We start from the raw sequence: 16826 nt of genomic DNA on the forward strand, positions 1-16826 counted from the left end.
GTAGTGAGAGACGCCATGACGAAACGCAGCCTTGGGTTTTGCTGCTGCAGCTATCGCGGACAGTGTTCCGCGTGAGCGTTTCTGCCCATGCTTGGCGGTGGGTACAATGAGTAGGTATGAGACGAGTAAATCATCGTACTTGCCTTTGCTCCCTCTTGGTGGCTCAGCATCAGCAAGTGGAGCGAATGGATTCACGTCTGGACGCAGCGGCGTCTTTCTCGAAGCGGTGGTGTCCACCATGGCATCGGTCGAGGTGCTCGTTAGGGTTAGCGCATTCTCTGGCATGAGGGCGTCTTCAAACTGCTCTAATTCCATGTCCTCGGGTAATAGAAAATTCAAAGCTGCCTCTGGGTAATCCATAACCACGGTCGATGCGACTTTTGGGCCCCAAGGCCCAAAGTAACAGGAGGAAGACAGTGACTGTCGGAGATGAAAATGCACACGTCTGTTCAACTCGGCCACCCGGTGGCGAGTCTCCTATGCCCATGGGGGTGACATTTATCATACTTTTGCTTCAGTTTGAGGTTCATTTCTGTACACATAGTGTTTTAAGTTTTCGAAGGCTATTAGAATATAGTTTTATTGACAAAGTGCCTACTTTAACGTATAAAATATTTGCACGCCCTTAATCGAAACAGTAAACCCTTGTATTTATTACCTTAAAAGCATGTCTTGTACACAATTCTGTCGGTGAGGAAATTCCTGATGAGAAACTAGTACAACTGCAATTCAGAAAGCATCTTTTTCAAATTTCGAAAAACAGGATTGGCTCAATTTCAATGCTTCCGCACACAAATGTATTAAACAGTGCAGGCTTATATGTTCAATTCAATACGTAAAGTTTATACAAATATTCCCACAACTATATGTCGCACTAGTGCTTATAGAAATGCTGGTACATTAGTTGAAATAAAATGTAAGAATGACTTAAGCATGGTGGACTTGACATTCGACTCAAACATAGATTACTCATCTATGTTACTTATAACAGGCTCCTTTTGTGTTAATAATGAAGTTCCAACTGCGGTCACTCAACTTCTCTTGCAGCCCCAGATATAATAAAATGCTAGCATCCCTATATTGCATGCCGTCAATAACTTATTGAAATATCAAGAACAGACAACGAATACTCACCAAACACTGGCATTTATTTGATGCTCTGATGAAACAGACAGTGGAAAGCTAGCTTACTGAACAATCAATTCCTCTAAAAAAGTAACTATTTGTAAAAAAAAGAAAGGCACGAATAGAATAAGATCAAAAGAATCCACGATGAACCATGTAGACCAGAACCAAGAGCCAACAAATACATGAATTGGTCTAAGAGAACAAGTTCATATGTACCAAAGAGAACACTGAAAAAAAAACAGCCTAAAGAACACATCATTTAGACATCTGTAGTGTAACAATTATTACAGTTAACGTACATAGTTTGTAGGGGCATGCAAACAGTAATTTTGAAGACACGAATGAACATCAATTACTTTTCAAATAATGAAAAGCCACAATATAACAAAGCAAATAGCTGTTTTTGCCGACTCCTTTTAATTAAAGTTTAACTGTATTTTGACTTTTTTCTCAGCTACAACGGCTTTATGTGGGTTCTCATAAATCCTTTTGCTCTGTGTTCCATAACGTGTTGAGAGAAGATCTAGAGAAAATATGGTAACCCCACAAAAGTGTTTCAGAAACGCATTAAGAGCAAGCTTCAGCTTGGGGGCTCCCATGTACATTCATGGGAAAGGAGAGATCATTTTTCTTGACAACTACTGCACGAAACCAGATGAGGTTTGTTGCATATAAAACAAATAGAATGTAGTGACTGTTGGTAGTGAATTTTTTATTTAGGCCATCAATCTTTTAATAGCTATTGTTGAAAATCACGAAGTTTCAAAAAATGACACTATCAAATTTACAACTTTGGTAACTCAGCAATCAAAAATACTGCAATTCTGTAAAATGCTCCAAATAGGACACCTAAAGCGGACAATATTTAGGTATGAAAGCGTTAAAATAAGCCACTAATAAATGAGTAGGACATCTGCAAGGTTCCTGTAAACAATGTAACAAGTTGACAAGATATACATTGATACATCAAATTTGTCTGCTTTGGAATATCTAGCATATGCAGTTTACAGAGCTACGATATCTATTCCAGGTGCAGAGTTAAAAATTTATGAAGTTCTGGCTCTACCTTTTTTAAAATGAAAAATCTTTGTAAATTCCTGTTATAACATTCAGGCCTTCAAACTAAATTATCCCTCCAGCAGTCACCAGAATTTAGCTTTTTCTCTCAAATGTAACAAATTTCGTTACAATCAGCCCACTGGTTATTTCAGAAAAGCATTTCTGCGTTTTACATGTATTTGAATAGGCGGCATCAAAGTTGGGCCCGAGTTAAAGCTTGCTCTCAGGAGCATGCGGAGACACTTGTGCTACCTGATGCAGTAGAACAGTACGTAACATGCTACACGAATGTAGATTTTTAATTCAGACTCTAGGTCAACGAGATTGTTAAACTACCCTACAGTATGGAAAAATGGAACAAATTGTTTTTGTAACAGTGTATTTGCCGAATAGTGCACTGCAGTATGTTTTGTGTGACACATTTGTTTTCATATATGTATAATGTGCATTAGTAATTAGCGTTAATTCTTTCGGTTTCAATTGTACGTGAGTATACATTCTGTTTCACTTGAATTCATTTTACACATATATGTATGTATATATTATATATATGCATTATGTCTGACACTCGTGTTATTGGGACTTAGGCAATTCTAGCTTAATATGTAATACCTAACCCTATGCTCTGTCACTGCTTGTTAAAAAGGGCTGCGGACCTTGTCAAGCCATAAAAGGCTTTCGGTTCGCGGTCCTCAACATTGTGGTGTTGAAAATAAAGTGAATTGAATTGAATCATGGTGCTGTGCTCTCCAAGTATGTTCAAGTGATGAGGACCTGAAGCAGGCAATGCAACTATATGGCCGGTCACTTGTATGAATGCACCGGTGTATCTTCAGGGCATTCTTCTACGAGAATCACTGAAGGCAGAGTGGGCAATGAAATGGCTTCTCGCCTCATGTGTTTCCTAAGGTTGCCCTTGTGTGTGAATCTCCGAGAGCATGCAGGGCACTGATATGGCTTCTCGCCTGTGTGGATGCGCAGGTGGGCTTTCAGGTGACCCTTGATTGAGAAGCTCTTAGAGCATGAAGGGCACTGATATGGCTTCTCGCCTGTGTGGATGCGCAGGTGGGCTTTCAGGTGACCCTTGATTGAGAAGCTCTTAGAGCATGAAGGGCACTGATATGGCTTCTCGCCTGTGTGGGTGCGCAGGTGGGCTTTCAGGCTGCCATTTTGTGAGAAGCTCTGAGAGCACGAAGGGCACTCAAATGGCTTCTCGCCTGTGTGGGTGCGCATGTGGGCTTTCAGCTGGTGCTTTTGTGAGAAGCTCCGAGTGCATGAAGGGCAGTCAAATGGCTTCTCGCCTGAGTGGGTGCGCAGGTGGGCTGTCAGGTGGGGCTTTCGTGAGAAGCTCTGAGTGCATGAAGGGCAGTCAAATGGCTTGTCGCCGCCTGTGTGGGTGCGCATGTGGGTTTTCAGGGTGCTATTTTGTGAGAAGCTCTGAGAGCATGAAGGGCACTGATATGGCTTCTCGCCTGTGTGGGTGCGCAGGTGGGCTTTCAGGGTGCCCTTTTCTGAGAAGCTCCGAGAGCATGAAGGGCAGTCAAATGGCTTCTCGCCTGTGTGGGTGCGGAGGTGGGTTTTCAGATGGCACTTTTCTGAGAAGCTCCGAGAGCATGAAGGGCAGTCAAATGGCTTCTCGCCTGTGTGGGTGCGCAGGTGGGCTTTCAAGTAACCCTCGATTGGGAAGCTCTGAGAGCATGAAGGGCACTGATATGGCTTCTCGCCTGTGTGGGTGCACAGGTGGGCTTTCAGGCCGCTCTTCCACGAGAAGCTCCGAGTGCATGAAGGGCAGTCAAATGGCTTCTCGCCTGTGTGGGTGCGCAGGTGGGCTTTCATGTGGCCTTTTTCTGAGAAGCTTCGAGAGCATGAAGGGCAGTCAAATGGCTTCTCGCCTGTGTGGGTGCGCAGGTGGGCTTTCAGGTGGGGCTTTCGTGAGAAGCTCTGAGTGCATGAAGGGCAGTCAAATGGCTTGTCGCCGCCTGTGTGGGTGCGCATGTGGGTTTTCAGGGTGCTATTTTGTGAGAAGCTCTGAGAGCATGAAGGGCACTGATATGGCTTCTCGCCTGTGTGGGTGCGCAGGTGGGCTTTCAGGGTGCCCTTTTCTGAGAAGCTCCGAGAGCATGAAGGGCAGTCAAATGGCTTCTCGCCTGTGTGGGTGCGGAGGTGGGTTTTCAGATGGCACTTTTCTGAGAAGCTCCGAGAGCATGAAGGGCAGTCAAATGGCTTCTCGCCTGTGTGGATGCTGGCATGTGCTTCCAGAAGAAATAGTTCATCAGCCACATAGTCACATAGCTGACATCGGTGGAGGCATCCTTGCTTTGAGTAGTCAAATTTGGCAGTTGACGCAGAAATTGAAGGCCCCGATGCTGCACAAATAAAAAAAGTAAATAAGAGTTTTTAGGAAATGCCAAAAACGAACACCGATGCTAACTTTATTGACAAGCTATCTTTTTCATTTGATTTGGGAGATCTTCAGGGTGACCTTAAGCATGATGAAAGAAAGAACTAATGCTCATTTTTATTTACTCAATATTTCTGCATTTGAATGCTTCATGACCCTGTTTGTGAAGTCCACTTATAAAAGGAATTTTTCAGAAAGCTAAAGAATTACAAAGTGACAGAATGTGGAGTGCTTGACTACTCTCTCCTATGACCCTTAGAGAACACTTCAAAAATGCTTTGACCAAGCCTGCGCTCATACCTCAATGATAACTTGACACCCGGTAACCACATTAGGCACTTGCAAAATTTGTTATGATTCGCTGGCACAACAAATTTGTTTTATATGAGACTTCATCAGCGAGTTTCTTCTTGACCACACAATGAACTTTGGCTATGTTATCGTAAGTTGAGATTGCAAAGAGCCGGCTAGGAAATTCCGCAGTTTTCGTCACATAACCTGCCAACACCTACAACCCGCGTCCTCTTTCAGAACAGCCCAGAAAGAAAAAAAGAATAATGTGCGTCTATAACCCAAGGTAAGAACTGCCTACGCAACCCCTAGATGTTTACAAAACAGCATCCATTTGGGGATAAACCACTTGTCCATGTCATATCTTAAGCCAATGACTGCTTTACTGTTTCCGGAGACGGGAGTTGGGCCGGTGAGCACGGCCTATCGTGGCCCAAGTTCTACTTTTCCAGCACCATGTGCACTATTCACTAACTGCTAAATGCAAAATGGCGACCCACACAGAGGAGGAAAATGACCGACCGTGCAGGAGAGAAGGGAGATTAAACACACAAGGGTGGAAAAAGGGTGGGATTCCCCAGGAGATAGCGAAAGTGTGAGTACTTGAGAACCTTGCCCTAAAGTGTGGCTTTGGGGCAGCGCACGCTGTGTTGTCATGGAGTGAAACTTCAAATCCAAATTCCAGTAATTAACACCCTGATCCTGACCTTAAGTAAATTTTTTACGATGTTTGGTGCAGCTTAGAGATGCAAAAATACGGCAACTTCTTTTGGAGTGCGCTCTGCTCCTTGTGCTCTGCCATCGCAAAATATTGGCAAATGATTGCTGGAACTGACAAGGAATGGTATGCTCCCTTTGCAAAGCACAGTGGATTTTAACACACTAGCAGGTGAAGGTATTGTAGTATTTGCGAATGGAGGCACCAAGCACCATCGGTGGCTCCGAAGGAATGACACACACACACTAGTTTCATATCGTGCCCAACTTACCCCTGGGTTCCAGCGAGGGTGCTTATATATATATATATATATATATATATATATATATATATATATATATATATATATATATATAATTTAACAGGCATGTTCGTCTCCGCAACATGGGCACGGCGTTTGAAAAAGGGCCACTAGCACAAGGCAGCCAGATTGAAAAACTGACACAGTGAGACACACACGAACGTCAACTTCTTCCTCCGTGCTGGCACAGAACTGGCGCCGAAGTGCTCCCGTACAACACATTTCGGAACGGTGCGGTGGGTTGCGCCACCAACCTCTTGCTATTTTAATGCCCAATGTCCTACCTATGAATTCCAATAAACAAACTTCGTGAAACCCTATTGTGAACTTTGTTTTTGTACGCCCTTGTTGTTTCTAGTTTACCTAACTTTTTCCAAGCTTCAAGTCGCCTTTTACTAATCTCCATTCCGGACATGGTTATTTTCCCCCTGCTCTTGATGAACCCAAGGGCTTCAAGGACGCTAGTGATTCCTAAATCGACCGCTGCGCAGATATCTTCACATTCTAATATGCCTTGCTCCATTGCTCCATGCTCCATTCCTCTCCATGCTCCTCTCACCGGCGGCACCTCCTCTCCTTGCTCCAGCAAGGAGAGGAGGCGGTGGGTTGCACCACCAAGCGCTTGCTACTATACTGCTTAATATCCTACCTAGGTTAAAAAAGAAAAAAAACATGATTTCCCACAACCAAATTTTCTGACCCCCTATTGTGAACTTTGCCTTTGTACATCTCCGTTTTTTGTCGTTTCCCTACTTTCTTCCACCAATTTTCCTACCACCTCTTACTAATCTCTATTGCGAACATGTGTACTTTTCACTTACTCTCGCTGAACCCAAGGGCTTCAAGGCCAGTGGTGGCTACGTCAACCACTGGGAAGATGTCTTCACATTCTAATACAGTCGAACCCGACTATATCGAATCCTTTTACATCGAATTATTCTATATATCGAACAATTTCTGGACACGGTATAGTTACAACGAGTATATATTGGCCTCGAGTTCCACCACTGGAAAAGCTGGCGCCACCGTCGGCGTGACGTGCTAGGAGGGGTCACGTGGGCATAGCGGCCGCTTCGGCTGCTTCGGGAACGCCGAAGCGAGCTGAAAACGAGTTTTAATTCCCTCGTACGCAGCGGTCCTCATTTAGTGGCAAAATTTTCCCGCTTCGAGTGTCTCCTTTACAACGCTTGAAATCACTACAATAGGTAGTGGCTGCCTTTGAAGGCGCGCAATATGGTAGGCTACTGCTCGGTGCCGCAGGGCCGGACGCACGTAACGGAGGTCAGTGTCAGCCTTGTTCAAACGTAGCCGCAGGACAAGAAGCTGCGTGAATCTTGGCTCGCGAAACATAAAACCGGCAAACAGTCATCGGCTACAAGTCGGGTATTCAACAAGGACAGAGGCGAGGAAGATTTCTGCTACGGCGCCCGGTCTGCGATGATCTGAAAACGCGCACTGAGACGCTCGCCCGAGTCCGCTGCCCTAATAATGTCATGATGGTTTGGTCTATGAACTTGTCGATCCTATAGATACTGGCAATTTCAGTGGAGTGGAAAGGCGGCGGTAAGAAGCGCATTTAAAAAAAAGCATGGCATATGGTCATGTTTGTGTTATGAATTAATGCACTAGATTACAAAAAAAAGAGCAGCGGGAAATTGCACGCTGAGAACTCCAGTGCGACGCAACTCGAGAAGTAATATTGAAAGGTCAAAGAATTTAGAAGAAAAAAAAATTGAATCGTCGCGACGGCACATCACCGTCCCCGTAGGCGTCGAAGTCTCTACAATGAAATCATTTTTGAACGGTTCTGATAGCACCCACGCAACAATGGTTGCTTGTATACTGCCATATGCTCATATTCTGCGGCCTAAAGCTCATGGCACGGGGCGAAAACGCGCGCGCGGAGAAAGCGAAACAGTGTGCGGACAAGCATGCAGACGCGCAGTCGGTCGCTGCGAATGTGCGCGATCGCAGCATTGAGGCTTCGTTCTATTACGCTCCATTTACTTATACAAACACTATAAGAACATATTTCACATAGTTTGCTCTCAGCGTTTACCTACCTTTCACGCAAGAAGCCGGTTCGGCAGACTCCATCGCGGCGACCGCGCGCAGTGGCGTTCACTGTACGTATTCGGTAAAGAGAGAGCATCTGTAAACGATTGTGTGCTTTCAGTTTGCCCAAGATTATTATTTAGACAGTAAAAAACTTCTCTCGTTTCGAAAGTACTTACAGAAATGTCCGGGAGAGCTCGCGCGTGGTGTTTTCAGTGAGCGTTGACAGCAAAACCTATGAGGAGCGCGCCGCGTGATCCCGCATACTACGCCAGCGAGGCGCTTCCGATAGATGGCGACTCCGTAACTCCTCGCCGCCAATAGCAAAAATTACGCTTTCATCGAACAAAAATAGCAGCGACTCCCGATATATCGAATGTCACTTGGCAGAAAGTGCCCCCGGAAGCTGGCTTTCCCTCGTGGTGACAGAAAAACTCGGCGGCGCGGCTCCAACCAACCGGTCTCCTTAACGTGACCACGCTGCCTCGGACGAGCCATCGACATCCCCCTGCTAAATATGATCCTGGCCCGCCCGCAGCGCTTGCTCAGACAGCCAACCAGAGGCTCTTGTGCTCTCGTTGTGCAAAACGCCGAAAGATGCCGAAAGTGCGAGTTGTCTTGCTGCTTTTCTGGTTCACTGTGTGCGTGCTATGTGGGCCTTCTCCCACATTGTTGCTGTGATGAAGCGGCAGAATTCGCCCTTCGTCGTGAGGCTCGAAATCATAAATCGGGTCAAACGCGGTGAGAAGTCGGATATCCCCTCAGCGTACAAGATTCCGAGGAGCACTCTCATCACGATCATGAAGAATAAGGGGGAGATTAGGGCTAAAGCGGCCAAACTCGCGACCCGATGCCTGTGGCGTGCACCGTGCACTAGTCCGGTGCTTCTACACGAATGCAGAAAGTTGCGGCCTCAGCTGCTCTAACTCCTTAGACAATGTGGAAAAGTGCTTGCGTCGTAGGCAGCGAAATTGCTCCAGCAGAAGAAAATATAGGACTATTTCATGCAAGACTAAGCTAGTTTCATTAATAAAGTAATTTTATAAATAGAATGTGCTTTTATGACATCCAATTATTTAGCAGGCTTATATCGAATTATGCTCTATATCGAACTGATAGGTATTTTTTTGCGAATTCGTTATAGCCGGGTTCGACTGTAACACACGCTCTATCGTTTCCCTACTGTACCGCAGCAAACACATGCTTCTTCTTCCTTCTTATATCTCGCTTTATAAGTGCGTGTTCCAAGGCATTCTGATCTCGCTTCAAAATGTAATGAGCTTCCCTTTGAGTTATCATAAATTGTTTCTTTTCTGATTTAGCTTTTTCCTCTTACGAAGTTACTCATGGTAAGTTTCTTTTTTCATTGCAACCACCCATGAGATTATTTCAGTTTCTGACTTTTCGCTTGATGTTCTTTGTTGCTGTGTTCCTCACCACACAGGCCACATACTTGCTGGTAAGCTTCCTAGTTCTTTTACTCCACTATGAAGGAATGTTATTCTTGTACAAACACCTGAACACTCTCCCAATTTATTCACTTTCTTCCATATTGCTCAGTTGTTATTCACGATTAATTTGTGTGTGAGCTTCCCTCACCTCAAAACTTGTCCAGGCCATATTACTCTGGATAGCTTCATTTATAGTCTTCCCGTGAGTGCCCAATGCGAGGCGTCCTGCTGACATTTGGTACCAATCGAGTCCTAATTGTATCCCTGATTTCAAGCAAACAACCGCATTTCCAAATGTAAGTCTTGGAACCATTAGATCTTTCCACATACCCCACAGCACCTCGCACCTATTGTATCTCCCTAGTGCTCTGTGTTTCGTTATGGCCGCATTTCTCTTCCCCTTTACTTTATTATTTTTTTCCTGTGTCTCCTTACATTTATTGCCTTCATTTATCTGTATACCAAGGTGTTTATATTCTTTTACGCAAGATATTTCCTGGTGCTGTCTGTCACTGTCTGTTCGCTGTTTTTAATTAATACTATTGCACCTCATTTTTTAACACTACATTTCAGACCTAAGTTATGGCCTTCCTATCCACAGAATTGGCCAGACAATGCATGTCACTTTGCGTGTTAGCTAGCAACGCAATGTCATCCGCATAAAATAAACCTGGAAGCTGCTGCTCTAATACTGTGCCGGCCTGCTCGTATGAGAGATTAAACCAAATATTACTTCATTCTAGCCCTTTTCCCTCCTCGCCATGAACATCATAAACAGCAGTGGGGATAACGAGCACCCCTGACTCAGTCACATGTTGATATCAACCTTCTCCTCGCTCCTCATCCCTTCCCATTCATCGCAAACTGTATTTTCTAGGTAAATCACTCTTATAAGCTGTAGACAGTCGTCGCCTATGCCTTCCTCTTTTGGGGATCAACCGGCACCCCGCATGCCACCATGTTGAATTACGCTGGCTTGAGGCTTGTTTGGAACCGCTGGTGGCTTCAATTGGATTGGTGTCGCAGCTAGGTGTCATGAGCCGCCACCCGATTTCAAGGGTTAAGCCTTATCCATCCATCGATCGTGAACGGTTACCATTGCCACTTGTGTGCAGCGTGCGTCTCCCGCGATATTCTCGCCTTTCGGAAGTGAATTTTTGCTGTGTGTTCTCGACACTATGGCCACGCCTCACACCTCTCCGCCGAACTTTGCAAAGAAGAAACGCGGCAACTACACCACCTTAACTTTGGAAAAGAAAGCTGCGATCATTGAACTCATGGAGAAATGACGGACGCAAGCTGACGTGGCGAAGCAGTTCCAGCTGTCCAAGCAAGCAGTTTCAGATTACATCCGAAAGAAGAGCAAGATACTGTCTGTCTTCGAGAATTCACTCGAAAGAAAAAAACGGACCGCAAGGGTGATCATTTGCATCTGGAAGACGCATTTAAATTGGGGCTTAAAGGGGTGCGGACGAAGAATCTTCCAGTTTCTGGTGACACGCTTGAACAGAAGGCCAAAGATCTCGCCATCAAGATGAACATTGAGAACTTTAAGTTCACTGACGGATGGCTGCGCAGCTTTAAGAAAAGGCATGGAGTATCCTTTAAGAAGATGTGCGGCGACAGTGGAGCCGTCAACCAGGCAGGCTGTGGTGGCACAATACTGCCGCAATGATTTGATCTTTCTCCTGCAAAATTACAGCCCTGACGACATTTTTAATTGCGATGAAACGGTTTTATTCTTTAGGATGCTGGACCGTTTGCTGTATTTCTCAGGTGATCCAAGTACTGGAGGGCGGCTCAGCAAAGAAATAATTACGGTTACGGTCGGTGCGAACGCGACCGGTACCGAGAAAATTCCACTTCTTGTGATTGGAAAGTCGCAAAACCCCAGGTGCTTCAAGGGCCCCAGAAACCTGCCAGTATGGTACATGAGCAATTTAAAGGCATGGATTACGCAATCATCATTCGAGGGTTACCTGCGCCGCATGGACGGAATGTTTCGATCCCAGCAATGCCAAGTGGTGATTTTTGTCGACAAATGTGCAGCCCATGGCGCTGCAGACAATCTCCAGGCCATCCGGCTGGAATTTTTGCCCCCGAATACCACGAGTGGGCTACACCCCATGGGCCAGGGCGAGATACAAAATCTTAAAAGCGCTCTACCATGCTAGTCTGCTTCACCGCACAATCCTGTGCATCAACAACGAAAAAGTGCACCCCGTGAACCTCTTCACGGCAGTCTGCATGCTTGCTGATTCGTGGAAGGCCGTTCAGCCAGCAACGATAGCAAATAGGCACGGTGGATTTTGCGCTGCTGAACCTTCAACTGTGCGCGGAGCCTACTGACGACGAGAGCGCGACACAAGTGCTCATGCTTCAAGAAAATGATTCCGGATCCGACGAGGAGTCCTTCAGCTGTCCTCAACCAACGACATCGGAATTAACAGTGCGCTGATGTTGCTGTCAAATGTGTGTGACGAGAGGTCGACCCTCGCGCAAATACATGCGGATGTCGTCGCACGGAGGTGCAAAATGAGGCAACACACAATCCGTGACTATTTCAATGTTGATCCGCAAATATAAAGTTCATTTTCCCCATTCACAAGTTTTTTCGGACTGTTGTCTTATTCGGACATTTTTGCCATCCCATTGTAGTCTGAGAAATCGGTCGGCGACTGGAAATATAACTGAGTGAAGCATTTCGACACAATTTCACATGTTGTTATAGTATACACTGTTACCACTTCCATCCTGCTGGTGTCGGTGATGTTTGCGGCGGATGGACGTGTTTTTCCAGGGCCCCGTGGCTTCGCAAAAACATGGCGAGTTTTTTGTACATGCTTTGAGCTTGCTTCTGTTTTTGATTTCCTGATTTTTTAGCCTTTAAATAGTAACTGACTCGTTTTCTTTTTGTGTATTTTTTTGTGAGTGTGTTTTGTGTATATTTAGTTCTGCAGGATAGCCACAGCACCCATTCGCGAAACGTGTTTCAACACGTGCAACCGTTTTGCGACGTTAGCCTTTGTAGCTTTTATATAGTAGTTTGGAAGTCGCAATACCATTAGCTATTAGTGGTTGCAGTTTGTGTGCATTGGTATCGGTAGTACTGCTTTGGTAGGACAGTGAGAGCGTGTTTGAGCACGTGTGAACACATTCGTACCTTAAGTCTGTGCGGCATTCATTGCTTCTAAATCATTGGTGATAACTACTTTGCAGCATTTTAAGGATCTAGATTATGTGCGTATAGGACTTTGCTAGAAGGCACATGCTCTCAAAGCTTCGGTGTTTGTATTAGAAAAAGCGAAGTGCAACACATGGCAAGAAAGATGGTAAAGCGTGCAGTGTACAGGGAGTCCCCCAAGGTAGACAAGGGGCCGGATGAGAATAGGGAGGAAATAAAGTCAATCGCCAGACACTCTGATGTCGATGCTAGGCTGGACAAAATGGAGGCTTTCCAGGATGAGCTTGAGAAACGGGTAAAAGAGCTGGAGCGTTATGGACAGAGGGTGGTGGAAAAAAGACCAAGCCGCCGAAGAAAAGCTGCACAGGGCCGCCATCGTGAAGGAGAATGGTCGCGAAAATGCAAAGCAGTCTGCCAACATGACAGGAGAGGGAGTGTCAACAAAGCACGTGGAAGGTATGCAAAGTAGGGTGCGAGTACCTGGAAAGAGCTTCACCTATCTTCATGCGACCACAAATGAAAAGCAGTAACACAGAGGTCAATGCCCCTTGTCAAGTCCAAACCACACAGAAACCTCCCCCTTTCTCCTTCCCACTTTCAACAAAGTTTACCACCACCACAACCAGAAAAGCATGACAAAGGGAAGCAGGGAGAGGCCTCGGCAGTAGGAGAGAGTGAAAGGATGATTATCGCCGGCGACTCAAACCTGGCTACGTGCTCAGAGGCAACTGTGGAGAGGGTGAAAGCTGAAAAAAGAGTGGCAGTAGGGATATTTCCAAGAGTGACATTAGGCACTGCCATGGAGCAAGCAAAAGCAAAGCTTGCGGGAATAGCCCACGGACGCGACCTTGTCGTAGTCACAGGTGGGCTAAATAACGTCCCAAACAAGAAAGACAGGACTAGCCCAGCCATTGGCAAAGGAGGCAAACGACTTGCGCGAGCTGGCCCCACAGGTGCAGATCGTGGTGTGCACGGTGCCGGATGTGCCTGCACGTGACAGTAACGTACAAAGAGCCATAGTGGCTACTAATGGGGCTATATGGACTATGAGCCGAGAGAAAGGTTCCGACGTTGTACAGGGTGTCTACCAAGTTGACATTTCCAAATTCTCTTAGTTTTCCAGGTTTTCCCTGAGTGCCTTTGCAAGATTCCCAGAGTGATGCAGAACTATGTTTTATGTCAAGAAACCATATCACCCGATGCTGTCACTCTCTAGTAAGCATATGAATTTTCTTTAAAAAAAGAACGACTTAATCCAATTTGAATACTAAGGAGTAGTGTTTATGTAATGCAAAAAGAGAATAGACGGGAGGGGTTAGTAAAAAGCACAGCAAATAAAACGTCTTTGAAAAAAATTGCAAATCGAGTCGGACATTCTCAAATACGAAAGAAAAGGAGATGCATACAGAAGCAAATCTTTTCGAATATGAGCTATTTCTATCAATTTATAGCAAGCTCAGAGGTATGAGGCCCGAACTTTGTCACAATTTAGATTTCCAACAGCTCGTAAGTCAACCTCCACTGTCCTAACATACTCTCAGCCCGAGCATGACGCCTCAGTGTTGTGTTTCACTGCTATAAAGGGTTTATTTTGGCTTGGATGAGGAACACCTGTATCTCGGAATCAACCAAGATTGTTTTTTGAGCTCAAGCTCCTTCAAAACGGCGGCAGCACGCTTCCTTTCCCGTTCTTTCCTCAATGCATAGGTCCTTTCTGTTCTTGTCCTCCTTCCGCCACTCGTTCGCCCCACGGACCATTTAAAGCATCATCTTGGTCAATTGCACAGTCCACGTCCGATTTTCCGAACTCCCTGGGGGCCGCCAAAGCTTCCGAAAAATCGGCCCATTGGAAAAAATAAACGCATGTCATTTACTGCCCTTAAGGGCTCAAACCGCCATAGGCACATTCGAAAACGCTCTGAAGGCCTGTCGGTACATGTATTAGGCATATCGGTGCTCGTACTGTGACAGGGGAGACCGGGTGTACGCGCGTATAATTAAAAAATACATACTGTGTCCGGTGGCATAGCCGCTTGTTATGATTCACCGCAATACTCTTACGCATGCTTCACCAAGTAACATTTCCGTAGGGAGGCGAAGCTGATTTTCGGGAACCGGCATTATGCAACGCACTGTGCTTTCCAAGCTTCTAAGCCAATCGCGAAGACCACAAAGGCGGAGTCCATGGCATTGCTGACTGCAGCGAATTCTTTCAATAAAAAACACGACACCCAATGGCAAGAAGCTTCATAGTGAACGTCGAAGCAGCTGGGCTGCTTGTAAAGTGTAAATGTTGCTGCAGTGGTGGTTACGGCTGCCAGCGGATCTGCATGCGAGAGCGCCGATTCGAGGCGGCGAGGTAATCTAACTGGCAGCGGTGGTGGCTTCGATTAACGCCGTTTCGGACCTGCGGTTAAGGCAAAACGTCTGAAAAATCGGACGTCGAAGAGTTCTTGCGTCCGAAATTTTTGACGTTCTGATAAATTGATTCTATGGGCTACGTGGTGGTGCCGCGAATCCATCCAAATTATCGGGAATCCAGGAAGTCGGTTGTTGACTGTACACTGGAGACTCCTCCAGCCGACGACAGACAATCAATGGCGATTCATTACGATTCCTGTCTGTTACTCGAGCCAGCATTACCACGACTTTCGACCATTTCAATAAGATTACAGCAAATTTTCCCTGAAAGAGGCACAAATTCCCTGAGTTTTTTAGACTACTCAAAATCCCTGAGAATTCCTGGTTTTCCCGGTTGGTAGACACGCTGTTGTAAACAGGGAAGTGAAAAGGCGTGGTGGTTTCTAACGAGACGGGGTCTACTTCAACCATAGAATTGGAGGAGAAGTGAGCTGGCGACTTGCTGGTCGTGCGGTTGCTTTCTTAAGGGGCCCACGGACGATCAGGAGGCCAGTGTAAGTAGTGATGAAAAAGGTGCCCCTAAAGGAACCTCGGAATAGCATAATTGTAAAATAAAAGCAAAAGGAGGAAAACAAGAAAGAGAGCTCGCCATGCAAAGGCTGCATAAAGGTGCAGGCCGGCAGAAGAAAGGAGACGTGGGTAGAGATTGAGGAGCAGTTAAATAAAGAACAAATAGGGGTGTATTCGGTTACAGAAACACACCAATTAGAGAATCGAAAGGGCCGCCAGTGATTGAGAATTATGTTTGGGAAGGGTGCAACAGAAATAAATCTCAAAGAAAGGGAGAGGGAGTCGAAACGCTCATCCATCAGGGAGCCAAATGGAAAATAATAAATTAAAAATGTCAAGAGCACTTATGGTTGTCATGTACAATGAGTGGAAAGAAAACTTAGCTGCAGGCGTAACGTACTCGTGGACTGGAAATAATTGCAGAGAGAAGAATCAAGAGTTAGTGCAATGTCTAAATGTCGATATCAAGGATTTCGGGAATGGTGCCGAAATTATTCCATTAAGTGACATGAATACCCACATACAGGATCTATATGGCTATACTAACAACAATGGGAAGTCAATTGTAGATCTTTGTAAGCAACATAATATCGTTATCGTGAATACAGGGCCTAAGTATGACAGGCAGACCACGTGGGAAGTGGAAAACCGGCATTCGACAATTGATTACTGCCGGCTGATAGAAGGAATTCATGATTAGTTGAGAGAAATGGTCATTGACGAGGAAGGGTATAGTAGCATAGGCACTGACCATAAACGCGTCATTTTAAAGCTGGTTAGTTAATTTGGGTTTAATGGCGCAAGAGCGACTAAGGCCATGCTGTGCCAGCCACAAGATATTGTTACGTGTGGAAAAACACAGATGAAAGAGGCTACATACAGGGTATCTACACTGGAGCCAGACCACCAGGCCGACACTCGCCCGCGCAAAGGGAGACCCACTTCGTCGTCGTTCTCGCGCGGCTCGTCCCTGGAGCATCGCTCGATGATATCGTAATACAACCCCCCGGCGCAAAACCGCCGTCACGGTGCTGCTAAATATCAAAGGCGCATGGAGAGTTGTAGGGTTTGAGTCGCGCGACGTGGACAATGTCAGTGGTCGTCACAGCGGAGGACGTAGTGGGCGTGTCTAGAGTGATTTCGTAGGTGACATCGGTTACTTGGCGAAGGACACGATATGGGCCTGTGTAGCAGGAAAGCAGTGTTTCACAAAGGCCAAGATTACGCGATGGTGACCAAAGCAACACGAGGGCGCCGGGCACAAAATGGACATCACGGTGATGGAAGTCGTAGCGTTGCTTTTGTTT

At 45.8% G+C, this 16826-nt stretch overlaps 1 protein-coding gene across 2 annotated transcripts in view; it reads right to left on the reverse strand.

Annotated features, from left to right (window-relative positions):
• Positions 1 to 16826, reverse strand: part of LOC142590434 (uncharacterized) — a 393201-nt gene that overhangs the window by 249692 nt on the left and 126683 nt on the right. The window contains exon 6 of one of the 2 annotated variants that reach the window (XM_075702536.1): positions 1128 to 4553. The exons of the other annotated variant lie outside the window; for it this stretch is intronic. Coding sequence (XP_075558651.1) covers positions 2992 to 4553 — 1562 coding nt within the window. The 3' untranslated portion in view covers positions 1128 to 2991. Of the gene's footprint in view, positions 1 to 1127; positions 4554 to 16826 lie in introns of those variants that run through there. 2 annotated transcript variants of the gene reach the window in all.

The sequence above is a fragment of the Dermacentor variabilis genome, chromosome 8, assembly GCF_050947875.1.
Source record: "Dermacentor variabilis isolate Ectoservices chromosome 8, ASM5094787v1, whole genome shotgun sequence".
NCBI classification, from domain to species: domain Eukaryota; kingdom Metazoa; phylum Arthropoda; class Arachnida; order Ixodida; family Ixodidae; genus Dermacentor; species Dermacentor variabilis.